The 27855-nt window shown below is 51.7% G+C and overlaps 3 protein-coding genes and 2 non-coding genes across 13 annotated transcripts in view; 1 reads left to right on the top strand and 4 right to left on the bottom strand.

The window, feature by feature from the left end:
* ZMYND19 (zinc finger MYND-type containing 19) lies at positions 1-11393 on the bottom strand. Of its 2 annotated transcripts, XM_074608809.1 has the most exons (6): positions 11218-11393; positions 10967-11026; positions 9359-9465; positions 4169-4309; positions 2969-3149; positions 1-1898 (listed from the first exon to the last, which is right to left on the bottom strand). In XM_074608809.1, exons 1-6 carry the CDS (start codon positions 11266-11268, stop codon positions 1755-1757), a joined length of 684 nt encoding a protein of 227 aa, XP_074464910.1. In that variant the 5' UTR covers positions 11269-11393; the 3' UTR covers positions 1-1754. The 2 variants fall into 2 exon arrangements, with proteins under 2 accessions (XP_074464910.1, XP_074464911.1); XM_074608810.1 differs by lacking the exon at positions 10967-11026.
* A 9366-nt stretch (positions 11394-20759) lies between these two features.
* On the bottom strand, positions 20760-23743 carry RPL12 (ribosomal protein L12). The gene is made up of 7 exons (XM_074608280.1): positions 23476-23743; positions 23290-23363; positions 22798-22896; positions 22035-22116; positions 21481-21567; positions 20941-21053; positions 20760-20852 (listed from the first exon to the last, which is right to left on the bottom strand). The coding sequence occupies exons 1-7, from the start codon at positions 23510-23512 to the stop codon at positions 20847-20849; spliced, it is 498 nt and encodes a 165-aa protein (XP_074464381.1). The 5' UTR covers positions 23513-23743; the 3' UTR covers positions 20760-20846.
* Positions 21713-21841, bottom strand: LOC141751858 (small nucleolar RNA SNORA65). Its single transcript, XR_012590118.1, has one exon. It is a non-coding gene; the product is annotated as a small nucleolar RNA SNORA65 (small nucleolar RNA).
* Positions 22273-22401, bottom strand: LOC141751859 (small nucleolar RNA SNORA65). Its single transcript, XR_012590119.1, has one exon. It is a non-coding gene; the product is annotated as a small nucleolar RNA SNORA65 (small nucleolar RNA).
* Positions 23732-27855, top strand: part of LRSAM1 (leucine rich repeat and sterile alpha motif containing 1) — a 28009-nt gene continuing 23885 nt past the window's right edge. For 3 of the 8 annotated variants that reach the window (XM_074608271.1, XM_074608278.1, XM_074608275.1), the window contains exon 1: positions 23761-23801. The gene's annotated coding sequence lies outside the window, so the exon portion shown is untranslated. Of the gene's footprint in view, positions 23802-26003; positions 26116-27855 lie in introns of those variants that run through there. The other 5 variants (XM_074608276.1, XM_074608277.1, XM_074608272.1 and 2 more) reach the window with 4 other exon arrangements.

Genomic DNA, 27855 nt, shown 5'->3' with positions numbered 1-27855 from the left:
TTCCTTATGTCCCATTTTATATTCATCAAACACTGTACAGTTCATTTAAAGCAAATAATTGAATGTTTCTTTAAAAAAAAAAAACAACAAACCTATCGCCCATTCCAGGAAAATAGGTCCTGCTTGACTTCTTCATACTTCAGGGCATTTTAGACTGCCTAAAGAGAAAAGTTACAGTATAACCATGATTTAAGAGTTGCAACTTGACAACGTGCCTACCAAGTGAACTTCCAGCAGGAAGCTTCAGAAGTTCTTTGTTACTTCCCAAGATGCTTGAAGCCAAAGTACGAAAACCCACCCAAATACTAACAATTAAGAACTTCCTGTGCAGATATTAGAAACATAGTATAAGATTGGAGGTCCACAGCAGTTTGATTTTTTTCTAACAAATTGAATACAAGCAAGACCAACATTGCAACATGAAGTGGCAAAGTGAATCCCGATCGAAAAATTAAATTCTTAATGGCTTTTACAAGAAAAATTTAAATACTTATTTCACTTAACACTCCGAGAAAGGCTCTGCATTAAGCATTCAGCAGCTCACAATCTTCTACTGTGAAGCAGGACTAACACCTGGCACTAAATTATCCATTTAGTTCTTCAGGAAACCCAGTTGATATTCCTTATATTTCTAAGGCAAAAATGAAAAACTTTCAGATTATACATGACAAATTGTCCGAAAAGAAAAACAGGCGTGTACTCCGCAAGTCAAATCCTCCTCCCATAGCATTTTGCTTATCACTACATTAAAAAAAAAAAATTCAAAAAGTGATTCTTGGATTGACGGCATCTCTTTAAAAAAAATGAATAAATAACTGAAATTACCAAATATTAGCTCATTTAAACATACCTGCACATCACTAGAGTATTTGCTATGCTTGCGGGGAAGCCACAATGGCAACCACATCCACACACAGCTGAGCACCTGAGCTTCCCTACAACTACTTTATAGACAAAGGTCTCACAACAAGCCAATTCAGCTTCCGAAAAATACTGGTTGTTGAAGCACGGCCTCGGAGGGCAGCCACACGCTGCAGCTTGCCTGCACGCACAGATCCCAGATGGTCCCATACGCTCTGCTGGCTGGCGCACTGGTTCCTACACAGTAGGCATTTCCACCATCCAAGAGCAACCGAGCTCGGAAAGCAGCTGGAAGGGAACGGGAGAAAGCTAGAGAGCAGACAATGATTCATTCCAACCTTTACTTTGTTTGCCTTTTTTTTTTTTTTTTTTTAAATATAACTTCCATGCAGAGTTCTCCAGAGTAACTGCCGATGTCGGAGCCTGCCTTCTGGCCTTGGCACAGCCACAGATACTTCTAGCCACATGGGAGGAAAAGCTTTTGCTACATGACTTTTTTTTTTTTTTTTTAAACTTTTAGGCCAACAACATGTTCTCATCTGAACATTACAGTTAATGAGTCCTATCAAGAGTTTCTAACAAAAACTGTACATGAGTTTACAAACGTATTAACATATAAATAATGAGAAGCTTCCTGCCTGGAGCCTCCACAGTAGTCTTTTTGCTTGAGAATATAATACTGGAAGGGTAGACCCAATCCCTTTCCACAGCACCAGTCAGAGCTGGCTTAGTCCAGTCAGCCGTTCTGCTCAAGCATCACAGGGGTTGGTTTGGTTTTTTTTTTTTTCTTCAGTGCCTCCGGCTTCAATAAGCAGTCTGTCATTACTGTGCAAAAGCAAGAGTCCAATGCCTTTGAGAAGGAATCCTGCTGCTAAGAGGCCTGTGCCACCCGGTCATCGTTCTGGCCCGAGCTCTTGCTGGAAGGTCCGTTTCTTCTCCCGACAGTGTTTCTTGTGAGCAGGCCAGTCTTTCTGCTGGCATTGCGACCCACAGTACCTCGCTACCTGGCATCGGCCACAAATGTTGAATTCGCGTAGCTAGGAAGAAGACAAGACAGCATTAGCGAGCCTGCGCAGCGCCAAGGAGCGCCCAAACATCGTTCCTCAAGTCGGTTTCTGCTCAAGCCTTTTTGCTCCTATCACAAACAGGAACATCCCCCCAGCAGCGGCAGACTATCAGAAGGTTTCGGAGTAATTGCATTTGTTGATTTTGCAGTTGCTCTTGCAAAATCATATTATGGGCTTAATAGACAAAATATTTGAGCACTTCGCATTTGTTCTCACACTGCTACTGTTTTGCCAACTTAAGTTCTGTTTTTAAATACAAAAATCTTAAATTCAGAAATGATCGGGAGGGCTGCACAAGCTCAGCCACTGCCAAACTTACGGTTATGCAGGCAGCTCTCATATGCAGAAAATAAAAGGTAAGGCTCACTCTTTTTCAAATAGAGGGCATTTAAGATCATTCTTGCAAACATTCCCTTCCCCAAAGAAAAAAGTGAAACACAATGACTTTAGCCTACTCAGCACTTGTTATCGCAAGCAAAGCCTTTCTTATTCATGGCTAAGGACACCTGTCTGGCAGAGGCGCAGCCTTGGATGTCTCATTCTCTGACTATGTACCTTGCTTCCTTTCACCTGCCTACAGTAAAGAACTGGAACCACCTTTCCTCACAGTTCCCTCGGAATAAAGGCCCCTCAAATTCACCCTCTTTTGATGAGAGGTCAAGCATATTATTTTTTTGATTCCACTACTGCCCAAACCCCCTTACAATGCTTCCTCCTGTCTTATGCGGCTGCTTGCTCATTCCAGCCCTGGCTCCCCAGAGGAACGCTTCCACCTGTCTTTTCGTACACTCTGCAGAAATCACTCTCCTCCCAGTAAACCCGCAGGTCATTTATTGTTCCAATTCACAACTACATTCTCTCAAACTGAAAGCTATCGTAGGGGCTGAAGATTCATGCCAAAGAAAATCGGAGTGAACAAGAATTATTGCTTTTAGCCACTGAATGGCAAGTGTAAAGCTTCACGTTTTAAGGCACAAATCCCTGGACACACACAGTAGCCTGAGCCGTCACATGCGCACTTTCAACTCTTTTGAACACACCTGTTTTTCAATCATTGTGCATGGGGGGTAGTGACATTCATAGTATGTGCATGAGTTCTCCTCCTCCTCCACAACATCCCCGTTAGCGTTGTAATAGCGTGTTACATTCAGTACAGGAAACTGCTCTTCTATAGGATCTGTAGGAAGCTGTTGGATTGCCAGCCAATACAGACTTTGTTCCCTGCAAAAAACAAGTACAAATTTGGTCCGTAAGTTCATAATGAGCATACAGGGAAACTGATTCCAAATTTATTAATAAACTAAGGAGGGCTAATATTGTATTTAGCTTGTTAAGCTTCAGACTACATGTACTGCTAGTATAATGGATATTTTTAGGGTTATTTTAGCCTAAAGGCAAAAAAAAGTTAAATAGTATCTATGAAGAAACATCTCCAACAAGCAAAATTATTTCTGTGTAAATGGCCTGAAGTCTGTTTCTTGTTCTTGAGCTCCCAGGACCATTAGGAGCATCACTGGAGCATCACTGCTGTTCACTACATCTTCTCAAAATCACTCTAATAAGCTCTGAGCATCTTATGGGTGCTGCAAGTGTTTCGAGAGAAGCGTCTAGCATGATGTTAAGTCTATGGGTCTCCCACCAAAAATGAACATGCCTGCATTACATCATAGATTAACCAAACCCACCCTGACATTACAAGTTTGATACGCTTTGAGTAACACCAGTGCAACACATGGCGTGCAGGAAGTTCCCACAACCCACTAGTGAAAGGTGATGGAAGCTGATCCCAGAACTCCTTTTGGTTTCAACCCAAATACATGGATTACAAGTGTGAGCATTTTGCCACTGATGGCTTCTACTGGTTGTGTTAGAATTCTGGTGCCTGAGGATGGGAGCCACGAGCCAGTAAAATCTGCAGACTCAATTCCGTGTGCCCAGATGCCACTACTCAAGTGGAAGGGAACGCAGGCTTCCTGTTCCACTGCGGTGACAATATCTGGCACAGCAGGACCTCCACATAACAACACCGTGGGGTCAGATGGTTCCTTCCCAGCTAGCATGGACAGTGAGCGTTAACTCTGTTCCCCAGGTGAGGAAACCAAGACATACAGCGATGCGTAAGTAGCCCAAGGTCAGATAAAGAAGGGTCTGCCAAGATGAAAATCACTGCAGGGAAGAGACAGCAATTTAAGACATTTTCAACTTTTTTGATGGCACACCCCTGCCAAATATTGACGTACCTTTGTTTACTAGAGATTTCTTCAGCTTTGGGTTTCCACCCCCAAGGAACCAGGCGCAGATTGTCTAGGCGGTTGTCCACTGTCACTGAATTCAGATGCACCACCTGAAACCCAGGAGCAATCCCCCCCCGGTGTCTCTCCCTGGAGAAGACAAAAAACAACGTGAAAGTCAATGACGAACAAGACTCCACAGCTAAAAAGCAAAGAATCGTACTCATTCCAGAAGATACGCTGCATTATAGCCTGCTGTCTGGTGTCACTGAAACAGTCACAGTAAAACTTGGCTTGCCAACACACTTCAGTGGCTACTTCGGATATATCAACTCCCAGAAGAAAGAGACTTGGTTCCAGGAGGTTATTTCCACTATAAATGAGTTGAGTCACAAGACAATCATGGTATATTTTAATTGCAAGAATATTGCAAAGAAAGTTCAGAGACTACCACTCCAGTTAGTGCAAGAGCACCTGTGTAATTATTGTGTCCCACAGAGCAGACTTGAAAGGAGCCAATACTGCTTTATTATTTTAATAGGAAATTCTATCAGACACATTTATGCCTGTTTGGTACTGGCGTGAAGTCACGGAGTTTGTTATTTATGAAGAAACGTCTCCTCACAAGCAACAGGACAGAGGTTTCACCACCTAGTATGCAAATGCTTTTTAGACTCTAATTGCCTGCGATAACTCCACAACTGGCCAGGAGACATCTACCGAAATGTGCTCAAAACCAGAGCAGGACTATGAGCAAGGAGGACGGCTGCACATTGCGATTCTTCCCTATTGCCTTCTAACAGCTTTCATTTCCCATTACACCTTCTCTTCATCTCTCCGTTCTCTATTTCATCAAGTGTCGAGTTCACTGTCAAGCACTCTTATGCCTGGACAAGTTTCCGTATCACTTCTTGCGGGAGTCCCCATCCCACCTGAGAGCTAACGCTTAGAGAGGAATCGTGCCTCGGTACGTTTGCTGTGCCAGGATTAATTCCACAGCCCAGAGAGAACACCGCGGCTGTAAAACTGACAGCGCTGTCCAAGGCTTACCCGGCGGCTCCTTCTAGGAGACCTCTCCAACAGCTACTGACAACTTTACCCAGTCTCCTTGGGATGCTGCTTCCAGCTCAGGGTTTACCGAACCTTTCTGTTCAAATGGCTCATCCCATTTTGAAGAGAAACAATTTGCCCAAGTTAAAAAATTCCCACTTTTTTTTTTTTCCCCTTTACAAAGCTCTAGCGTAACCCAGCAGAGCAGGGAAATTCTTTTCAATGTGACTGACAATGAAAAATGTAGTCTTTTGTTTTCTCTGTCAAAATCCATCCAGATATGGTTAAATTATATACCTTGGGGGAAAGAAAAAACACTTGCAGTTCACATATGCCCCAAAACTTCCTAGAATTTAATGAGCACAATTCCCTTGGAGAGGCTACACGCAGCACCCACACGCAGCCCATGCTCTAGTCCGTAGGCAAAGCAATTCTTCCTGTACGAGAACAGAGTACGGAGCCTCCTGCTAAGGAGTCTTTTGGGGCCTCCCAGAACAGGGAGAAGCTCTTCCCTTTGAATAGAAAAGGAATAAAATCCTTCTTTTGGGGGTTGGGGGGGCAAGTCATACAAAGCAAACTATGGAAAAGAATGTGCTGAAAGGCCCTAAAGGAGGAAAAGCTACTTGTGAGTTGTCAAAGGCTAGCGGAGGGTCCGGCAATGGAGACTGCGAATCCTGAGGGCTACAAGCAGGAATCCAGGAGGTACACAGACCCAAACGGATACAGGTGAACATCAGACAGATATGGAAACAGGGAAGGAGTTAAGGTTTTTAGACTGGGACTAGGACAAAGTGCCAACAAGAGAGATGGGATAGATATCAACAAGGAATCTGGGAGGAGGAGAGAGAAGTTCAGAGCAGGAGCAGGGGGAAGGGAGGAGGGGAGTCTAAGACCAAGTTAAGAAATGCTATTGAAATGGATCAGATAATGAGCGTTTAAGAAAGGCTGGAGTTGGGGAAAGAGAGAGGATTACGAGAGATTGTTCATGGCAGCAGGAAGCCACGGCAGAGTGGCATGTGCCCACCACTGCTCCTACAATGTCTGGATCTGCACCCACACCCCCCCCCCCCCCCCCCCCCGAAAAACAAATATTGCTAAAATCCACTACCACTGTGAGCACACTTTCCTCACTTTGTAAAAACCCACATTCCTCTACATTGGTGTCAGTTCTTCTATTACCTCTAGTGACAAAGGTCTTAAAGCAAACGTGGAAATTGGGCCTCACTGATGACCGGTAAAAGCGTTAACACAACGCCGCTTGACTGAGATGCCAGAATTAGCACTAGCAAATTCAGGACAGTCCCTTTTCTCCATACATAATTAAGCAACCTTTGAATGCAGAAGCGCACACTCCTCTCCCTACACCTACACTTCTAACATGTGCAGCACGGACCATCTCCAGAAGTCAATCAGAAATGTGCAGTGAAGGACGGGCTCACGGAGGAACCTGCCTTCTCCCTTGCAGAAGGGGACAGAACAGAAACAGCCTCAATAACGCAGCCAGCTCTCCTGCAGAGCCATAGCTTCTACCTCCCCCAACACACTTGAGCTCCTACAAGACACCAGGCGAAACACTTAAAACTTCTCAGAGAATTAACTGGATACTGTTCTTTTCATATTTCAGCAGCTAACTTAAGAACCGAGGCCTGAAACAGAAGTGCCAAGTACAGACAACGGCAATTCAAGTCACCTGAAGCCATAACTGAGTAGGTTTTAGGCAGTATGATGGCAAGTACTCTTAAAAAAAAAAAAAATCAGGTCTTAGATGTCTTTTTGAACACGCAGTTAGTGATACTTATGACTAATCTCCTGATGCTGCTATTCCCCAGGGAACATCACTACACCCAGCCAAAATACAGCAAGCTGGGATTTCTATACAGGGAACAGGGCGAGAAGACGACAGACTTATTCTGCAGGTCCCTAGCCAGAGACATCCAAATCCTGCTTTGGAGGAGCTAACAGTCCGTCCTGGAAACACAGCAAGCACAAGAGAGCCTGCAGGGAGTTCTTCCTGAAAAAATACTTGCAGCATATGTGGGCATCTTTCAGATCTTGGTCCCCACAGTTCACCCTCTGCAGAGGTCAGGAGGGCTTTGGGGGAAGAGTGGGAGAAAGTCCCTGTCATTGCCACAGCTTTGGTAGGCACAAGCTTCCTATTGAGGGCCTCACTACCTGAGCAAAGATACCTAAATTTAAAAAATAAAAAAATTAAAGATTTGCTTTACTTGCAATAGCATCCAGCACATGCCTACTCACTTCATTTTAAACCAGAAGCACACAATCAGGCTAGGTTTTTTGGGGTATGTATGGGGGAGAACAGTTAACCTGGACTCCTATACCTGCAGTGACTCAAGTTCTTTGACTTTGACTTACCCGAGATGTAAGGCTGGCACTGGAAAGAGCCGTGACTGCTACTGCCCATCCCTCCTGTCTTCCAAAGGCTCTAAAGCCTTCAGCATTACTCCTTCTCGCAAAGGGAAGCACCTGCCACTAAAGTACATTTCTGTTTTGTTTTCAAAGCAGCCCCCAGTGCAGGTAAGCAAAGCTGAACAGTGTGGCTGTTCTGTTTAGGAGGGGCAGTAGCTACATTGCACCTGTAGCCGAAAGACTTTCTAAAGACATTCGGAGACCCAGCCAGCAAGCTATACTAACCCGCATGGCATTAGCTTGTGATGAAAGACCACAGCAAAACGTACAGCCTCAAAGGGATCAAACTGACTTTACAGAAACATCTGAAATACAAAGTATTTTCTATTCCAAGAATTCGACTTCATAACTTCAGGACTGCAGCTCCGCTTGCCTGACAGATTACACCCTGCCTTTGTGACTTTCAAAAATCCCTACTACAGGCACAATCTCAGATTTTTTAACACCAGCGCATGCTAGAGTGAGACAATTTGAATTACCTAACTGAATACGTTACAATTCTTACTTAAATTTCCTAAATTAAGTAAAACAAACCAGAAGAGGCAACGACTGGGCTGTGTAATAGGCAAACAGATGGACTGTCATCATCTACGCTGCCTTCAGCTGGAACAGTCGGCTGCAATAATTTTAAGGTGCTGTTTAGTGCTACTTACAGACAGCAACTATTACCGTCTGAGGTTCACAGTTAGCAGTAGCTGACAGTGATTTACCGCACATACTGCGGCCAACTTTGTAATAATTTTCACCGAAGTTATATGTGCAACAAAGTTAAACATTAACAGGCACAGGTTAAAATCCATATTTAATGAGCAGATTGTAAATAATAATAATAGTCTCTGATAGTCTTCCTGTCTCCCTCCTCTGGTACAGAGACTGGTTTGGGGAAGAAAAAGTAACCTTGAACAATAGGGAAAGCACCGCTGTATCTTGGGCACTGTGACTTATAAGTATAGTTTATGGAACTGAATGGAAAACATGCTTAATTTCTCAAAAAAGGCTTTTAAAAGACATAACCGTTCTTTTTAGCATGCCCCATCTTTTCTACAGACCCATAAACTAGAAAGAGCAAGGTATTAGCTCACCGGATGAACTAATCTCTCAGAACAAGTTGGCCTCTGAATCTAAACTGGCAGCTACCGAGTGTATCAAGTAATGGTTCTTAGACTATGGAAAATAAGACGCAGCAGCTGATATGAAGCATCACCAGCACCACTTCAGGCAGCTTTCCAGAAGGCCAAAGAAAAAAACAGAAAGTTTTAAGTTATCAGTGGTTCTCTCTCTTCAGTGCTCTGACAGTTCTCACTGGTGTCAGTAAGATGTACCTGATTATCACAGGACAAAAAAACCCAAACAACCTCAAAAGGTTAATCTTCACCTATTAAATGGAGCCAGTCCCCTGCTCCCCCACCCCAACTGAAGTTTTAGTAGCATTTCTCAAATTTAACACAGTGTCTACTTGAATAACAGTCACCTATCGCTGCTTTCCCTGCGTATAACATTTTCAAAGAGACTCAGCTGTTTGAAGAAGGCTTGTTACAAAACCAAACCACAGTAAGATCTATGGGCACCCTCGGTGCTAAGTTTCCACCCAAGCGTAGCTGCAAGCCTCTTGAGAGGAATTAAAATATTATAGATGGAGAAATAAACTACATACAGGTTGGGGGCAGCAAACTCCACCTTAGTGAACCCTTAAAAGTATTTAGCTCTCCTTACGATACCTACCAAAGCAGCTCATGCAGGAGACGACCAGATCCCCTTCCACGATTTTTGTCGAAGGCATAAGCAAATATTTTAGCACCATTTCCATCAGCATCTACCTCCATGCGAGCCTAGAGAAAGGGGAAAGGCTGTGAGAACATCCAGCACCGAGTAGCAGAGCACGTGCTCCACTGGGACACGAGAAGGACTCAACATTTAACACTTGTCTCCTAGAGGTCACTTGACCTTAATGGAATTCGAGTTGTTTCAAACCTCCAAGGGGAACCAGCCAGCTCTGCTATTGTAGTTTCTGAAGATGGGAAAGGGAAGAAAGGAGGCTGTGCACAGCGGGAGTCCCGCTTGGACAAAGAACAGCAACAATCCAGTTGTGAGCCTGTAGGGCCAGGATCCATCCTCTGCTCTGGCACGGATTTTCCATACAGCCATCAGAAAGCCACCACGGCTTTGTTTTCAGTGGTGCTTTACACCAATCTAATTAGGGGTTGCCAGTGAAAGGAGTGGTCCTGCCCTCCTTTCTCCACTCCATAACTTTGTGCTGGTGCTAATGCTCACACACTAAGGACGAGACAAAGTCAGGATACTCGGACGAGACAAAGTCAGGATACTCGTGGTGTATTTCCCCTCTCAGTGACAGCACGCAGGGAGCTGCCACAGAGGAGGAACGGGAAAGCTCGGTGGGTTTTGGGAGCAGCATTCCCACAGCGCTCAAACTCTCACAGCAGCTCTGAAATATCCGCTGCGCTGCAGGCACTAAGCAGAAGATGCTCCCTCCTCTAAAAAAGCCTTAGTTTTGGATTTTGTAACCAAGAACTCTTTCCCTTTCAAAGTCTTGGTAGAATCCACTTACCCTCTTTCAGTGGATGTTAAGAGAAAACATTTTTTCTGGTCCCCTAGTAAGTTACAAGAAAACACGTTTTTCTCATCCAAGAGAGAGCAGAGTGAAAATTTTTAGAGTTTCCCAAACCAAATTAGGGAAGACAATTTATTAGTTCTCAGAAAGTATACAAATAGAAAGCTTAAACCAAAAAACTGTACGATAAATTAATTTGTTTTAAACTAATGCTCGCTTAAAACAAACAAACAAAAAACCCAGAACTTTTCCTGCTGGAAAGCATTCACATTGGTATTTCTATAGATTCAAACTTTTTTTTTTTCCCCTTAAAGCAGGAAAGTTAGGGGGCAGAATGCTTCCACAAGCAGTTTTATTTAGGCATGTCACACAGGAAAAAAAAAAAAAAAAAGACAAACCTTCAGCAACAGATCGCGGCTCCCTCCCCCCGGAGCAGCGCGGCCCGGCCCCGCGGCACAGCCCCCGCGGGGGGGGACACCGAAGTGGGCTCGGTACCGCGAGTAAAGAAAGATGGAAAATAAAGCGGCGAAGGCGGAGCGGCGGCGGAGAGCGGGCAGCACCAGCGGGACGGGAACGGGGGGGCACCGGGAGGTCGGTCGGGGAACCGAGGGGACGAGGGGGCACCGGGAGGGGAAGGTTAGGGCACCGGGAAGGGGGACGGAGGAACACAGAATACCAGAGGGGTGGTGGGTGGGAAGGGGGACCGGGGGGATGGCACCGGGGACCGGGGGGCACCGGGAGGGACACGGGGGGCCCCTCACCTCGAAGGAGTAGCTCTCCACCAGCGGGATGTCCTGCTCGTCGATCAGCGTGTACTTGGTCTGAAACACACCGCGCCCGTCAGCGGCCCGACCCGGCCCTCCCGCCCCCCGCCGCCGGCAACGCGGCCCGGCCGGACCCCGACCCCCGGGCCCCCTCCCCGCCCCGCTCCGCTCCGCCCGGCGCGGCCGAGCCCGGCCCGCAGCGCCCGGCCGCGCCCCCCCCCGCCGCCCTCAGGCCGCGGCGCGCTCACCTTGCCGGCCACCCGGCCGAGCCGCACGATCCCCAGCTTGAAGTCGGTCATGGCGGGGCCGGGCCGGGGCCGCCGCCGCCCGCGCTCGCCCCTCACAGCCCGCGAGCGCGAGACGCCGCCGCTGCCACGCGCCGCCGCCTCGCGCACCGCCGGGGAGGAGGGGGCGGGGCGCCGCGCCACCTCCCCACCCGTCGACGGCCCGGCCAATGGCGCCCCGCGCCGCCGTCGCGTCACTCCTACGACGACGCCGGTTCGTCCAATCGGCGAGCGGCGCGGCGCAGGGTCACGTGGGGAAAGCGGGGGGGCGGGGGGAGGTGTGGGGGAACGGCGCGCGGGCGCGGGAGCGGGCTGCGGGCGGGAGGGGAGGCGCGGGCTGTGACGTCACGTTCGCGGGAAGCTTTGTGCCGCCAGCACGGGAGGGCGCGAGCGGTGGGGGCAGGGCTTAAAGGGGCCGCGCGGCACCCGGGAACGCCCGCATCCCCCGGGGCCGGGATCCTCCTCTGCGGCCAGGATCCTCCCCTCAGCCCAGGGATCCTCTCTGGGGCCGGGAGTCCTGCAGCACAGGATCCTCCTCTGTGACCGGGATCCTCCGGGGCGGGCTTCTCCCCTCGGGGGCCGGGGATCCTCTGGGCCGGGATCCTCCTCTGGAGCAAGGATCCTCCCCTCAGCCCCGCCTTTCTGGGGCCGGGGATCCTGCGGGACGGGGTCCTCCCCTCGGGACGGGGTCCTCCTCTCGGGGCCAGCGATCTCCGGGGCCTGCATCCTCCCCCCAGCCCGGGGCTCCTCCCCTCAGAGGCTGGGGATCTTCTCCTCAGGGCCTGGGATCCTCCCCTCAGGGCCGGGATGCTCCGGGATGGGATCCTGTGGGGCTGGGGATTCTCTGCACTGGCCCAGGGATCTTCGCGGATGGGATCCTCCCCTCAGGGGCCAGGGATCCTCTCCCAGCGCCAGGGCCCAGCCACAGGCTGCCTGGCCGCCCATTTTCCCCATCTCCGGTGGAGCAGGCGAACGGCCGGGGGGATCGGGCAGCCGTGGGGGTGTTCCTGCGGGGACAGGAGCCCACGTTCCATCCAGCCGTGGCACCCCAGGGAGACCCCTGGGACGGGGGGATGGAGAGCCCTGCTTGGCCCGTCCTGGCGTGAGGGGGCTCCATGGAGGTTCCGCACAGGGGGAGTTCAGTTCCTTCACAGTCCCCTGGGAGCAGGATGAGTCTGCGCTTACTTATTTCCATGAGCTAATTGTGACCAACGTCTAAAAGACAATAAAAATCGCCAGCACCAAAAAGTTAATCCGTATTTCACAAAACTCGGGGAAAGGGATTTGCAGGGCTTTCCGTGCCCGAGACTCAGCGGCCGGAGCCGAGCCCGTCCCGGCAGACGCCTGGAGAGCTGCCGCGTTTTCCCCATGGACGCGTCGGCTTCCTCAGCCAACGCCTGAGAGACGGAGCAGAGGGAATTCAAAGTGCAAATCCACGGATAAAGCGGTGGAGGAGGGCGGATGGAGAACCTTCCTGTGTACAAAGCTACACATCTCTAGGGCAGAATGGGACAACCGTGTCCTGAAGAACATGAGCAACAAGGAGGGGGGGTTTAAACCGGTGCCAGGAGCATCGAAAAGAGACAAATAAATCTAAAGATGAATCTCAGAAAACTTTTCTGACTCTCTCATCCCGGTGGGGGAGCAGTCCCACACAGGAGAGGTTCACCTTACGGCTAGAGGGGAAATTAAACACAGAAAAGTTGTTTGGAGCAGTCCCCCGTTGGCGGGTTGGCCCACAAGATCTAGGGAGTCCCTGACTCTGCCAGCCCCGCGCCCGCAGTTTGGGCACAAACCCGACCTCTTGTGTCACGACAACGAACCAGAGAGGAGAACCCGCGCAACAGGACAGGCAAAAGTCATCGCGTTTCATGAAAAACAACAGTCAAGTCGTTGAGTTTGAAATAAAATATTACGTGATAAAAAGAATGTTTTGCTTTTTAAAGAATATGTAAGGGTAATATGTAAGGAATCTTATGGAATTCAACAAGGGCAAGTGCAGGGTGCTGCACCTGGGGAGAAATAACCCCTTGCACCAGGACAGGTTGGGGCTGACCTGCTGGAGAGCAGCTCTGTGGAAAGAGACCTGGGAGTCCTGGGGGACAACGGGATGACCATGAGCCAGCAATGGGCCCTTGTGGCCAAGAAGGCCAATGGCATCCTGGGGGGCATCAAGAAGAGTGTGGCCAGCAGGTGGAGGGAGGTCATCCTCCCCCTCTGCTCTGCCCTGGGGAGGCCACAGCTGGAGCACTGGGTCCAGTGCTGGGCTCCCTGGTTCAAGGACAGGGAACTGCTGGAGAGGGGACAGCAAAGGGCCACCAAGATGCTGAGGGGATGGAACACCTCTCTGATGAAGAAAGGCTGAGGGACTTGGGGCTCTTCAGTCTGGAAAAAAGACGGCTGAGGGGGGATCTTATCAACGCTGATAAATACTGAAAGGGGGGGTGTCAGGAGGATGGGGCCAGGCTCTTCTCAGTGGTGCCCGGGGACAGGACAAGGGGCAACGGGCACAAACTTGAGCAGGGGAAGTTCCACCTCAACATGAGGAGGAACTTCTTTGCTGTGGGGGTGGCAGAGCCCTGGCACAGGCTGCCCAGAGAGGTGGGGGAGTCTCCGTCTCTGGAGACATTCCAACCCCGCCTGGACGCGTTCCTGTGCCACCTGCTCTGGGTGACCCTGCTCTGGCCGGGGGTGGGACTGGGTGATCTCCAGAGGGCCCTGCCAACCCCGGCCAGTCTGGGATTCTGTGTAAAAAAAAAATAAATAAAGTAAATTGCTAATTGGAATGGAAAGGAACGCGCAGTGAATTAATGACCATGCACATTGGTTTATCAGGGGGATCGCTTCATTTTTGATGATTGTGGGTTTTGATGATTGTGGCTGTACCTCTGAAAGAGAGAAAACCAACGCGAGCCCGTGGTACCGCAGTTGCCGGCGCTGGTGTCTGGTGCTCGGCACAGCGGGCCTTCACCCGGGCTGGAGGATGCCCTGCTTCCCCTCCACATCTCTCCTCGCGGGGGCTGGAGATGCTGGGCTGAAATCGGGGGCTTCTTATTCCGTGGATGGGGAGAAGAGATTTTCTGGGCCAGGGGGAAATCGGGAGCGATGCTGGTGACGCCGATGCGTGTTGAGGTGTGCCTGGGGGTGGTGAGTGACACCTGGCGTGGGCCATGGTGACCGAACTCACCGTGCCCTGCCTGGGGCGGGCAACCAGCCCCAGGGGTGGTGGGAGACCCGGAGGACATTTCTCCCAGACAAAACGCCGCTGTGAGGTCTCCCCGCGGCGAAGGGCTCCCCGCGGGACCAGTTTAGTGTCAGCCCTTCCAGCACCGGGGGTTATTTTGGGCTGTGAGTGGGCACGTGAGGGCACCGCAGCAATTCGGGTTCATGATTTCAGCCCTGCATCTTCCCTCCCCCCAAAAAAACCCCACAAGGTTTGCAGGATTGCCTCCGTTTGGGAAGTCTGCTGGTGGTGCTGCTTGTGTTTAGCCCCCATGGGGACCCCAGCCCGCCCAGCTCCCGGGAAGGGCCATGGAGCACCAGGCACTGCTTGGCTCCGATGCCCAGGGGAGGTGAGCCGTGGGGGTGTGCTGCCCGAGACCCATTTCCAGCCAGAGCTTCTGCCTGCAGCTCCTCCTGAACACAGGCTCCCCCCGCCTTTACACCAGAAAAGCTCCCTTTCCTATTTGGGCCTTTTTTTCCTCCTTTTGCCACCCTCTGTGTGTCCCATGACACCCTCTCAGTGGGGTTCCCTGCCCTCAGGGACACCGCAGAAGGGCATGGTGCTCCCGAGGCCACAGAGGCGGCAGGTGGCGGTGGATGGAGACCACCTCCCCTCCCTTTGCAAAGAGCAGGGCATCTGCCCAGCGCTGGGTCTTCTGCTGGGGGGGGCACAGAGTCGAATTCCCACTCATGGGGACAGACGCACTCTGCAGCTGGCCGAGCACGATGGCATCGGACCAGGCGGTAGTGACAGCCCGAGGACAGCACCAGTGGCACAGCCATGCTCCACTGGCTGTTTTGGGTTCAGAAACAGCAGAGGAGCGCCAGTAGCGAGGGGTTCCCACCCCACCGTGCTGCTCGTGAGCTCGACAGGACAGGATCCACACCCCCATGAGCGCCCACCAATGGCTCCCACTCACCGGGCAATGCCAGGTTGCATAGAATAGAATGGTTTGGATTGGAAGGGACCTTAAAGATCATCCAGTGCCACCCTTTCCCTGGGCAGGGACACCTCCCACCAGCCCAGGTTGCTCCAAGCCCCGTCCAACCTGGCCTTGAACCCCTCCAGGGATGGGGCAGCCACAGCTTCTCTGGGCAACCTGGGCCAGGGGCTCACTGCCCTCACAGCCAAGAATTTCTGCCTGAGATCCAATCTAAATCTCCTCTCTCTGATTTTAAAACCATTCCCCCTCATCCCATGGCTCCCCTCCCTGCTCCAGAGTCCCTCCCCAGCTTTCCTGGAGCCCCTTTAGGGACTGGAAGGGGCTCTAAGGTCTCCCCGGAGCCTTCTCTTCTCCAGGCTGAACCCCCCCAGCTCTCTCAGCCTGTCCCCACAGCAGAGGGGCTCCAGCCCTCCCAGCATCTCCGAGGCCTCCTCTGGCCCTGCTCCAACAGCTCCGTGTCCTTCTCACGTTGGTGCTCCCAGAGCTGGAGGCAGCGCTGTGAGGGGGGGTCTCTCCCTTCCCCACTGTGCCCACAGTGAGCAGCACTAACTCCACTGCACCCACTGTTACGGCGGGTGTCGCAGGCGAGCAGGGGGGAAGCTGCCCCCTGGGCCTTCAGTACTCTACACCAAGCTCTAACAAAATTCATATTTTCTAGCCTAACATTTTGTAATGCAGGAAGCCACAAATCCCAAAAAGTTGGCTTTTCAAGGCCTGTTTTGTCTCAGGGAAATGAGAAAGTTCGTTCCCCTTAACGCATGCCAAGCTCTCAGGCCACCAGCGCCAAGGGAAGGGCTCAGCACTTCTCAGTGTCCCTTTCCCTCCTTCCTCCTGCAGGTCACCAGAGTGGGGAAAAAACCTCTGGCTTTGGAGCACAAACCAAGTTATGAAGAAGATGGATTTTAAATGTGAAGCTAACGTAGGTTGTTACTATCTTTACCAAGCCCTTTGCCTCCTTTCTAAGCAGCCTGGTTTGGGAAAAACGAATTATTGGCAGGGTAGTACCCTGCTCCCGAGCACTACATCGCTTCTACCAGAGCACGTGCCCCAAGGTGGCATGGGAAAGGTTATGTGTCCTGCCCCCAGAGGATTTCCCTTAAGCAAAAGAAATCATTTTTCCAATTATTTCCAGTGCTGCCAAGTGGGGGAAAACCCACAGTGTGTGCGTGCAGTGGCACGTGGACAGCCCCGGGCACCCACGAGGCTGGCGACCCCTGAGACTCTTGGGTTTCACACCTAAGCGGGGGGTCAACACACACTTTAACCCTCTTTAAACTAAAATTGCTGCTGAAAAGAGTGCTGCAGTCCCCTGGCAGGCTGTCCTGCCTCGGGCAGTGCAAGCCTTTGCACAGCTTTGTCATGGCATCGCTGCGTAACTTCATTGGGAAGGGTCCCAACCCCCTGCCCAGCTCTCCCAGTACAGCGTCAGGCTGAGCTCTGGGTACCGCCGAGGACGGAGATCCCACCACATCCCCTTGGCCGTCTGTGACCACGCGTCACAGAAGATTTCCCCCCCCCTCCCCGCTATACCTTATCGGAATTTGTTGCAATCCATGTCCTTTGAGAGGTGGGGAAGGCAAGAGGTCACACAGCATGAGGAACCCACCTGCCCCTGCTTCAGGGAGCACCCAAGCTCTGTTCCTGGCTTGAAACACGGCCAACTCCAAGCCAAGGAATTAAAGATGGCAAGCGTCTGGGATTTCAGCCTTGTTTCTGCTTCGTTCCCCGGTTGCTTCAGAAAAAGGCCCTCAAAGCAGCAGGAGAAAAAGCAGAGAAAGAGGAAAGCCACGAACTCTCCTGCTTTCCACTTCTCTCCGCCGAAGGGGCCGCACAAACCCCTGCGCCGCCTGTGAGCGGGACGCAGCCGAGACGGACAGCGAGGGCTGAGCCACAAAACCTCGTGGGTTCCGCAGGGAGACGCAATTTCTGGGGACACCTGGGTCAGGCTTTGGTCACTTTTGCCTTAGGAACGAGGAGGGTCCAGCTCCTCCCTGCACACTGAGTCACAGGTTGGGATGTACTGTGAAATTGGTGCCTGCCATGGCGGTTTGATCTGGTAAAAACTCATTTTTCTTGTCATCCCTTGCCCTATTTCACTACAGCCGGTCTTCAGTCTCCGTGGCCTTCAAGTCACCGGGGCAACGTACACGCATTTCATCAGGGAAAGGAGGACAAAAGTGGATCTTCTCAGAAATCCTAAGCGCTCCGGTCAGCCCGAGCTCCTTGGCCCACACATCCCCCTCCGCTGAACCGCCAGCCCGGCCCTTCTCCAAAGACCCCGGCATCTCCCTTCTGCCATGAGCTCAATGCACAATTCCAGAGCCGTTGCTCCATTAAATATTCCAGACAGCAGGACTACGGTGGAAAACAGACAGGACTCACAGTTCCTTTGGGCTGGCCTTGGTGTGCCTCGGTATTTTGGGTCTTGCAAGGACAGGCTGGGAGAATTCTCCTTTCCCGGCCTCCACCTTCATTAGGTTCTACCTGCTTCACCAGTAGGTACTTCATCAGGGGCAGACTGGAAACTGAAGTCTTGTCAAAGCAGCAGTTTGTGTTAAATCTTGTGCAAATAGAGGTGATTTCTGAAGATCCCACACAACGTACCCATCGCGCCTCACAAGCGGTGCGAGGTGCCTTCCTGGGACATGGCTGCCCTGTGCCCAAGCTGAGCTCCGGCAAACCCAGAGGTTTGGTGTCACCAGAGCAGCACACCATTGCTCGGCATCTAAGCAGCCTCCAACTACAGCCGCTTAGGAATTGCGGAGTGCTTTGTATACTGGAAAATAACGCATGACTTGCATATACTTTAGAAATAAACATTGCTGCAGGTGCACACCTCCTCCCGTTCAGTTGGGGATGGAATTTATTTGGAGTTTCCCCGTTTACACAGGCTTCAGCTCATCCGGCACCCGGTGTGTCCGACGCCGCGGAAGTCAATTCCCTGCCGCAGCCTCCTGCTGCATGGGCTTCTTCCTGCAAAGGACTCGGGTAGATCCTGGTACCTAATCCAGACCCCTTTTAATGAATTTTAGCAGCCCAGCGAGCACCTACAGCAGCGCTCTCCTGCACACCCCTACAAGTAGTAGCAGAACTGTTTTTCCCTCCCCAGTTCCTGCCAGGCTCACCGCTTCACAGCCCCGCTCGCTGTAGTAGAGCTCCGGCCGGGAAGTTTCCCTCTGGGGCTGTAAGTGCCCTGCAAGAATAACTGTGAGAGTTATTGGCAAAACTGAAGAAAAAAGTTGGTCAAGTGCTGTCAGCACTTTGCAGAGGAGGAAAACACACCTTGCAGAACATTTTTCAGAGACCAAGGCTCGCACAGCTCAGCATCACAGGCTGCCCAGAGAGGTGGGGGAGTCTCTGTCTCTGGAGACATTCCAACCCCGCCTGGACGCGTTCCTGTGCCACCTGCTCTGGGTGACCCTGCTCTGGCCGGGGGTGGGACTGGGTGATCTCCAGAGGGCCCTGCCAACCCCCACCGTTCTGGGATTAACTTGGGAAGAATTTGATCCCCTTTCCCTTTGGAAAAACGACTCTAACTTAACGTTCATGACTCCTCTTTTTTTCCCAGGTTGCTCTGCTAGGGCTGAAGCAAACTGCGATCATAATGCTGCTGTTAATAGGGCTTTTAGCAATACCCAAGTCAGCTAAAGCATTCTTATTACCAGCGTAATTTCTCTTTGCTTCTAACAGAGCTTTCCACAGCCTGCAAGACCACGTCATCCCTCACGCTGTGTTGCCCCAAGGGAAAATCCAGCCCTCGCTGAAAATAGAACAAGGTTTCCCCAAGATCTTTGGTTCTACCCACGCCTCAGCCCTACCCCCGTGACAGCCGAGAGCTTTCGGGTGAGAACCAGGTGCCAAAACCTGTGAAGTACAAGGGTTTCAAGCATGAAGCCTGAAGCGCGCAGAATGTGTTTAACCCCTCCAGGGGTTAAACGGGCTGTAGCTGAGCTTAGAAGTTCCTTCCCCCCCCTCATTGGATGACATCCCTACGGTGGTGTTTGCAAGCCACCCCCTCCCCCCCCGCCTTAAGAGTTTTGCCAAAAAAAGCTCATTTTGAATAAACCAAGCTAAACCTTTTGCTCTTTCCTCACCACGCTTTTCAATATCTGTACTTATATCCCTACCCCATCCACACCATCGTGGGCACGGACACCTCTTGTAACAGCCTTCCCATCCCCAGTGAGCAGTTGCCTTTCCTTCAGGAGGGTGCCATTAGCAAGGCAAACTCCTTTTGTCTACGTGCAGCAGCTCTTCAGCAGGTCATCGCTCCTGAGGGTGCAGTTACTCCCAGAAACAGCCAGAATATTCACTGCTATTCGTGGCTCAGCCAGGTTTTAGGATCCGTTTCTTGACAAGCAGCAGCACTGGATTTACAGAATGCCCATAATGAGGGAAACACCAGCACTTACACAGCTTTGTTTTTCAGAGAACACACGATGCAGAGAGGGACGGTAGGGCTTGCTCACCCTGCTCCCCCACTGTCACCATTCAAGGAATCAGGAGACCCAAGAAACATGAGACTGGGGCTTTTACAACTCTATGAAACAGGACCACAGATTTCACCCAGAATTAAGACGCTTGCTCCTCTACAGCGAGGGAATCAAGCACAAAATAAATTCAGCTCAAGAACATGTGTACTTGTCCTGGTCACCAGTAGAAAATCCAGTATTTCCTCTGCTTCAAGGCAGGAGAAAAAGCCGAGCAGCAGAAAATCGGGTATGTTCTACAACAGAAATGCCACCAAGGCCAGAGGTTCCTCCTGGCAATAACGTGCCATGGTACACACTGCCAGGCCCACAGAGCCGTTCTCCCCTGGCTCCTGCAGATGCTGGCTGAACAGCCACACCTCGGGTGTCATTTCAGAGGGACTCGGGGCCCTTCCATCCCGCACCCCCACACAGCACCTCTCACCCAGGGTTATGAGCAGGCAGCCCGCAAAGCCCTTTTCAAGCCTCAGGATGCGTTTGTGTCCTGGGTGTGGAGGTTCAGGGGAGGCCAGACCCGTTACTACAGCATCTGCCCTAACGAAGGGAAACACCCGCTGCTCCGAGCCGCACATTTGGCACTGGCAAGACCAGAGCTCGCAGAAAGCTTTACACAGGCCGCTCTTTACTGGAGTGCTGGCTGGAGGGAACTCCACTTCTCTAAGCTCAGTGCCGCAGCAAGCCAGGGCAGCACTGCTGCAGGGCAGCAAACGGGAAGCGAGCATCTTCCGGCCTTGAAGTTTGTATAAGAATTAACACCCTGGTTGATGCAGAGGGCAAAACCTGCTAAAACACAGCCAAAACCCACTATTCATGCAGCGTGGGACAAGGACAAATCAAGCCAGCAACACTGTTACAGACAGCTGGGTCTTTTATTGAGTATTTAAGGTGTTACAGAATACTTAAGGAACCTTCGCATGGCAACTTCTCTTCTGCAGTTTCAGCTCTGTTGAAAGATGCAAATAGAGCTCATTAGTACAATCTTTTAGTAAATGGTCTAATACAGCAAGTTTCAGTCAGAGATGGCTACTTACGGCTGGGCACTCAATTGCACCATTATTGATGTCATCAATGATATCATGCGGGTGCCTGCCATCAATGCTGCAGCCCACAGACTGGGCAGTCCCAAGAATCTCCTTGATTGTCCCTGCAGCAGGAAGACAGGGCTTGTCAGTGCTTCACCACAGGGGAAAACTCTGAAGAGCACGTAGAGGACTCGACCCCTCGCACCTCAGCCCTCCCTCCTCCCTCCAGGGTTTGCAGGCTGTAGCCACAGGGCTCACCAGGGGACAGCAAGCCACTTAAGCCAGGTCTCATGTAGTGGTTTCCAGGGAATGCACCAGAAAGAGCCACATGTACCTTTCGCCATCCAGTACCACCTTCACCGAAGGTGTGAGTCTGGCTGCTGACAGCCAGCGCCACACTGTCCCTGTGGTGTCCAATGCCAAGTGACACCAGGAGCTCCCCCACCACCCCACAGCTATGGGGCCCTCCCAGGAACCCAAGCAGAACCTGGCTCAGGCACTCAGAGCCAGCAGAGGGAGGACTCTGCAATCCCACCACCAGTTACTCACCTGAGAGCTCTCGAGCCAGGGACCTGTGCCGCATCTGCCGGGCAATGTTCACTATCTCATCAAAGCTGACACTGCCGCTGTGCTTAACTGGGAAGGAAACCAGCACCAGTCAGTTCATGTAAACACAGGGTACCTCCAGTTCCCTGTGTTTCATGGCAGAAGGACCATTCCCAGTGCTCAGACCACACGGAACCCAGAGAGTTTTCAGGTAGAGAGGGGCTGCCATCAGCACGCCTGTTTGCAGACTTCGGCACAAAGTTACCCACAAGAAGAATAACTCTGTTTCCTAAGCAGGCATTTTCTGTCAGCTCACCTCTGGACTGCACTAGTCACTGCATGACAAGACAGGTACAGTGGCGGGTGGCTGCCCTACCCCACCTTCCAAGAAACTGAACCTTGCTGGTGTACGCTCTGACACTCAAGGAATTCCTGCTGCCCAAGACACAGCCCCACAGCACTCGTTTCCCAGTTTATGCTGAATAATCTACAGGCAGGTACACATTCCATTCTTAGTCCCAAAACACATTCAGAACTAAAGCCAGATGAAAACTTACTGTTTTTCTGCTTCTTCCTGTCACGAGGAGGCTCCTTCAGAGCTTTGATAATCAGAGCAGAGGCAGAAGGAACAACCTCTATCTAAATGAAGAGAGATTAGTTTTCCCCCCCCTCCAAGTAGAGATGGGTAACTAATAGAGACATTCAACTCAGCGGTCAGTGCCTGTAAAGCCAATTGCCAGAGCACGGAGGTTTTGGGTAGCTTGCTAGTACACGAGGCTTTTTTGTGATGCAGAATCTTGTTCCCAGTCTTTCGGCACAGGCCTCCCCACAACCAGAAGAGGACTGCTTCCTCGACTGGGGCTTCCTCTCAGCTCACCACTGGAATATACCAGCCACAGGATTCAGGACAGGTATAGTGGCAGGTGGCTACAGGGTTTTTGTAATCTCTGGTCTAGTTTTATCCTGGTCAGATGGTCTGTAGAAGGAACAATTTATCTGCAACAGGATAAAAGAACAACTTCTACACGGGAGCAGATCCCTTCCCATTGCTCACAGGCTAGGAACCTTCAGCCAGGCAATCCCCAAGCTGCAGACACACAGACAGATTCAAGCCAGCAGCGCTGCGAAGGCTCATGCAAGTGTTTTAAGGTCTTTCCCAGAAGACCCCCACACAGTGGCTGTGTGGAACTCATTTTATCCACCTCGGAAGGATGAAGGGCTGAGTCGACCCTGCCGGGATTTCAGCTGTGGTTCAAGCAAGCGTGGTGCATTTGTGCTGGGCGCTTGCACCACTGGGCCGTCCCTTCTGGCGTTGGGTACCTGTGCTTGCCTGTTCTGGATGGTGAGCTTCACCGTGATGCGCAGCCCCTTCCAGTCACCCGTTGCCTTGGCAATGTCATCGCCAACCTTCTTGGGTGACTAAGACAAAAGCACACAATATTGTCACAAAATCCATCACAGCAGCGGTCCCACCTCCCCGCCCCATCCCTCTGGAGGAGGGAAGGGCCACCACCCCCAGTCCTGTCCCCATGTGCCATGTCATCATCCCTCACGTACCCGTCTGTATCACCTCCTCGGTCCCGCCCCTGTGTGTTCCCGTCCCAGTCCCGTCTCCACGTGTCCGCCCCCTGCCCCCCCGCCACGGTCCCGGTCCCGGTCCCGTCCCCACGTGTGTCTCCCCCACTCCTCGGTCCCGCTCCCATCCCCGTGTGCGGGGCCCCGGTGCCCCGGTCCCGTGTGTCTCCCCCCACCCCTCGGTCTCGGTCCAGTCCCCATGCGGGTGTCCCCCCCTGCCGGTGCCGCGGTACGTACCAGACCGAGGGGTCCGATCTTGGGGGCCAGAGCAGAGGTGGCGCCGACTTCGCCGCCGGTGCAGCGCAGGTAAACTGCGGGCACAGCAACGCGCGTCAGCCCCGCGCCGCCGGACCCGGGCCCATCCCGCCCTCACGGCCCGTCCACTTCCCTCCAACCTCCCCCGGCCCATCGCCCAGCACCTACCGACTTTGATCTCGTTGGGGTCGAACTTGGGCGGCATGGCAGCAGCGGCGGGCCCGGATGGCGGCGGATAACAGCGACTGCGGCCCGGCGCGGCGGCGGAGAGAGGGCCGGCGGCGCGCGGGCACCGGATATACCCGCCGAGATCTCGCGAGAGGGGCGGGGCGGCCGACACTCCCGCCCGCGGGCCGCGGGGACGCTGCGCAAAACTCTATGGTCGGAGCGAGGCGCTCTGGCCGCTTTGCTCGATGGTGCCCGTGGCCCGGAGGTCACGTGACCCCCACGAAGGGGGCGGGAGGGGAGGTGTGGTGTCATGGCGGCGGGGAGCGGTGAGCGGGGCCGTGCCGGGCTGGAGAGGGGGGGACCGGCCCCCCCCGGGGCCTCGGCAGCGTGTGTGGGGCTCTTCTCTCAGTGCGGAGACGCGGGGCCTGGCGGGGCCGGGTGTCGCGGCGGATCGGTGGCCTCTGCCCCTCCCGAGGGTCCGTGAGGGTGTGAGATCCCCCGGGACGCGCCCGGGCTCCTCAGGAGGGCGAGGGAAGGCGCAGGGCACGGTGCAGCGCTTCTGCTGCCTCCGCAGGGGCGGCGGGGTTTGGGAGCCGGCGGTGCCCGAAGTTGCCGGTGTGTTTGTTGCGGGAGGAGACGCCGCCCTTGCTCATTGTTGCTGCTTTCCTCAAGTGCCGGGGCCGGTGCGGGCGGTGCTCGGGCCTTCAGGCACAGCACAGCTCCGTCCTGGCTGATAAAAGAGTAAAGAAGAGGAGGATCGAGAAAGATAGCCTTTGGAAGCTGTGTGAGGGGGACGCTGCAGGGGATCCCTAAAGAGAAGAAGAAGAAGAAGAATAGTGACAGTAAGGGGAAGGAAGGACTGAGAGGCAGAGCTGGAGCTGGTGAAGAAGAGAGGAGATTTGTTTCAGGCGATGATTGGCAGCAGAGGTCCAGATCGAGCAGAGCCTGGTTGTTACAGGGGGTGGTACAACTGTTGTGACAGCTCTCCAGCACACAGAGCAAACGTGCTGTGGGAGAGTCAGGTGCAAAGCTGCAGTTCACCTTCTGCCTTCATCCCGAATCTTGTCCCGGTGCATGTTGGGCTGCAAGGCTTGCTGCTACCGCTGCTATCGCTCGATAACTCCCTCTCAGTGAGCGGGACCTGCTGCCTGAGAGGTGTCTGGGGACAGCACTGTCTTCCAGGACTAGACGGCATCTCTGCAGGAGCCCTGCTCAGATCCAGACACTGGCTTACAGCTCCATTGCTGTGCTCCTGAGCATGGTTTTCCAGGGAAAATAAAATTTCTCTTTCTTCCAGACCCCTATCTTGTCTGTTACAGCGCCATGCCATATTTATGATGCCCAGAATGTTTTTAAGAATTGGGGTTTGATTTGGGTCCATCCGTGTTGCTATTTCGCTTTGGTTACGTTTGTTTGTAAAATTAGGGGGTTATTTTTATTTTATGCTCAGCATCCCAACAGCTGCAGACTGTAAAACACACAGTGGCCATTCCCCTGCCCTTTCTTGCCCTGTTTGTGCGTTGCTGCTGCTCAGGCAGTGCAGGTGCCTGCAAAGATGAACCTTAGGGACCGCATCCTCAGGGACGCGCGGTTTGCAGCTCATGGATGTTCGCTTACTGCAGGGTGGGTGCCGACCCAGGCACTTACGCATAGTTTTTTCAATAACTTAATAAGTAAAAAATACATCATATAAAATATGGTCACATGTCAAAGGCCCTTCTCGTTAATGACTGCTGGGTGCTAGTCTCCCTTAAAATTGATGATGTTCAGCAGAGCACCCAAAGACGATGTCACAGAGCTTTGTCAACAGCTTTGCTGTTGCAGAGTCGATGTGTCTTTTCACTGAGGCAAGTTTTGACATTTAAAGGCTGTTCAATCCAACTCTCTGATCTCTTGACCCCTGATACGATTCTTTCCCTGCTCTACTGTCTGTCCTTTAGCCTTCATGTCTTTATATATTTTCTTGGGTGAAATTTTAATGATTTTCCATTATCCACACAACTAATAAAAGGTATCTAGCTGTAATAGAGAAAGGGAAGACAAGACAAGGGGATGCATAAGTCCTCAGCAGAGAGTTGAACCCGTTCAGCAGAGTTACGGATACCTTGCTGCAAGCACCCTTGTCCTTCTGGTTTCTTATCTATAAAATTCCTCCCTTTGTTTCTATGTGTGATGGCTGACCCTTGCTTATGGCTCTTGATTGCTTTCCTGCATTTCCAAACATTTCCTGAGAATGAACTTCCCTTCTTGCCTAGTCTTCTGAACTTTTGCTCTCACCCTGCCTCCTGGCAGGTGTGCGTGAGGGGCATTTCGGCAGTCTGAACTAGTTAGAAAGACAGCAAAGTGGGATGGCAGGGAAAGAGCCGTGAAACTGTTAGGGTTTGTTTCTAACGCACAGAGTGAGCTTGTAGCCACCTTCTGCGTCTTGTAGCTTGTTCCAGCAGAGCGGTGAGAGCAGTACAGTGAAACAGGACATCCTTCCCCCCTTGTTTCTGGAGTGAAATGAAGGGTAGTTGCTTGGATGCATTTAGACTGAAGTTCTATTTTGATTTTACACTAAGGATTTATCTGTGTAAAGCTCTGTTTAGTTTTTGGCAGAGATCTCCATGTGCGAGGAACGTCTCTGGCTGCATCCTGTGGGTAGGTGCTTTTCAGTATAGTTTGGGACCAGTTTGTAGACTCGGAGCTGGCAGAGACCCAGCTTTTTTAAGTACAACACATGAGCTTCACTGGGCACTAAATTAACTGTGTTGTATAGTTGTGCCATTCACTGATGAACGTACTGGTGAACTGGTGATGTACTGACTTTTTTGTATTGTTTTTAAAATTGCTTATTAAAATGACGTTTAAAAAATACCTTGCAAAGTGAAACTTTCCGTGCAAGCTTCATAGCGTGTATCTCAATTTGGACTTCGGGCAGCCGTAGCTCCTGCCTGGGCCCACCCTCTTTGCCGTGCAATGCTGATCATGGCTCCTTACGTTCCTTGTGCACCCCGAGGCTTCCTGCCCAGTTAGTTCAGGTCTCCCCCTTCGGGCTCACTGCTGCTCTTCTGCTCTTCTCCCATCTTACCCCAGTCTTATCACCAAGCCAGACTCAGTCCCTGCATCAGCTCCCTTTGTGAGCTGTTGTTCACCAGCAGCCGCAACTCGGACTCTTTGCCAGTTTTTGCCCCTTACTCTCATGCAGCATCAGACGAACCCCTTTTCTTCCTTGATTTTATTGCCCAGCTGGTCCCCAGCACGCCAACTGGTACCCATCTAATCACCTGCTGGCGTGCCCATGTCTTGTCCAGCCTCAGCTTTCTGCCTTCCCACAAAATCTGCCAACACACTCCCTTTTTTTCCCCCTGCTGATTCAGAGTACTCTTCCAGAGCTGACTCCGGTTTCTTTTACCCCTTCACCCACCTGCAGTTCTGATTTCACGAGGCATCTTACTGCGATCCATGCTTTCCTCTTTCTGGTTCACCTTCTCTTCCCTTTACACTTGAATCAGCTGGTGGCTTTGCATACAGCCCAGTTGAATTAACAGAAAAACATTCTCCAGCTCTCAATCCTGTAGTGACCTGGAACAACCGTTTCGGGGAAGGTCTGGCTGCCCTGGGGACACGGAGTGTGGGGGAAGCTCCTGAGTGCCTGGGGGGGCAGATAGCTCACCCCAGCATGTGGCTGGGGCAGCAGCATTTGGCTCTGGTTTGTAGTTAGAGTTTTTCTGCAGTGAGGTTCTTTTAGCTTTGCAGGCAGTTATTAGACTATTGGAAATTGATTTAGCTTTATTACAAATCTGACTTTAAGCTATTAGGTGTTTAAGCAGAATCCTTTCATCTCACTGTGTGGCTAAAATGGTGAAAATATTTCTGCCTAGAAAGCAAATGAATCAAGTGTTTTCTTACCTCGAGGCAACCCCTAAATCTGAGAAGCAAAGTTTAGCTTGGGCTTCCCAATTCGGTGCCTGAGTGGGGTCCCCGTGACGTCCCGGGAAGCGGCTGGGACGGGCTGTGTGATGAGCCAGGGGAGGCTCTGCTCTACTCCGTAGTCGTCAAGTCCCTTGCAAACAGTTATCTGTATTTTGAACCTCACTGGGGTCTTGTTTGTTCTCACTTGCCCTGGACGGGGAAGGCAGCTGTGTTGCTCTCAGGATTAGGAGTTTTTCACATTTCTAGCCTAACTTTATTCTGGAACGTTTTATAGTGGCTTATTATTGTGCCAGAATTGACTTTGAGTTTAAATAGTTTTTGTCCCTACTGCTTGATCTGTTGAGACAGTTACAGGTTTTTTAGTTCCTATCCTAGAGGGGACCCTGTGTTTTCCTGATGGCTCAATAGCCTTTCTCCGTACCGGTTCCAGCTTGACTAACTTTATCTGGCACAGGGATGACCACG

The sequence above is a fragment of the Larus michahellis genome, chromosome 15 (genome assembly GCF_964199755.1).
Source record: "Larus michahellis chromosome 15, bLarMic1.1, whole genome shotgun sequence".
NCBI classification, from domain to species: Eukaryota; Metazoa; Chordata; class Aves; order Charadriiformes; family Laridae; genus Larus; species Larus michahellis.
The sequence above is the reverse complement of the archived record's forward strand: the minus strand, read 5'-3'. Positions and strand labels throughout refer to the sequence as shown.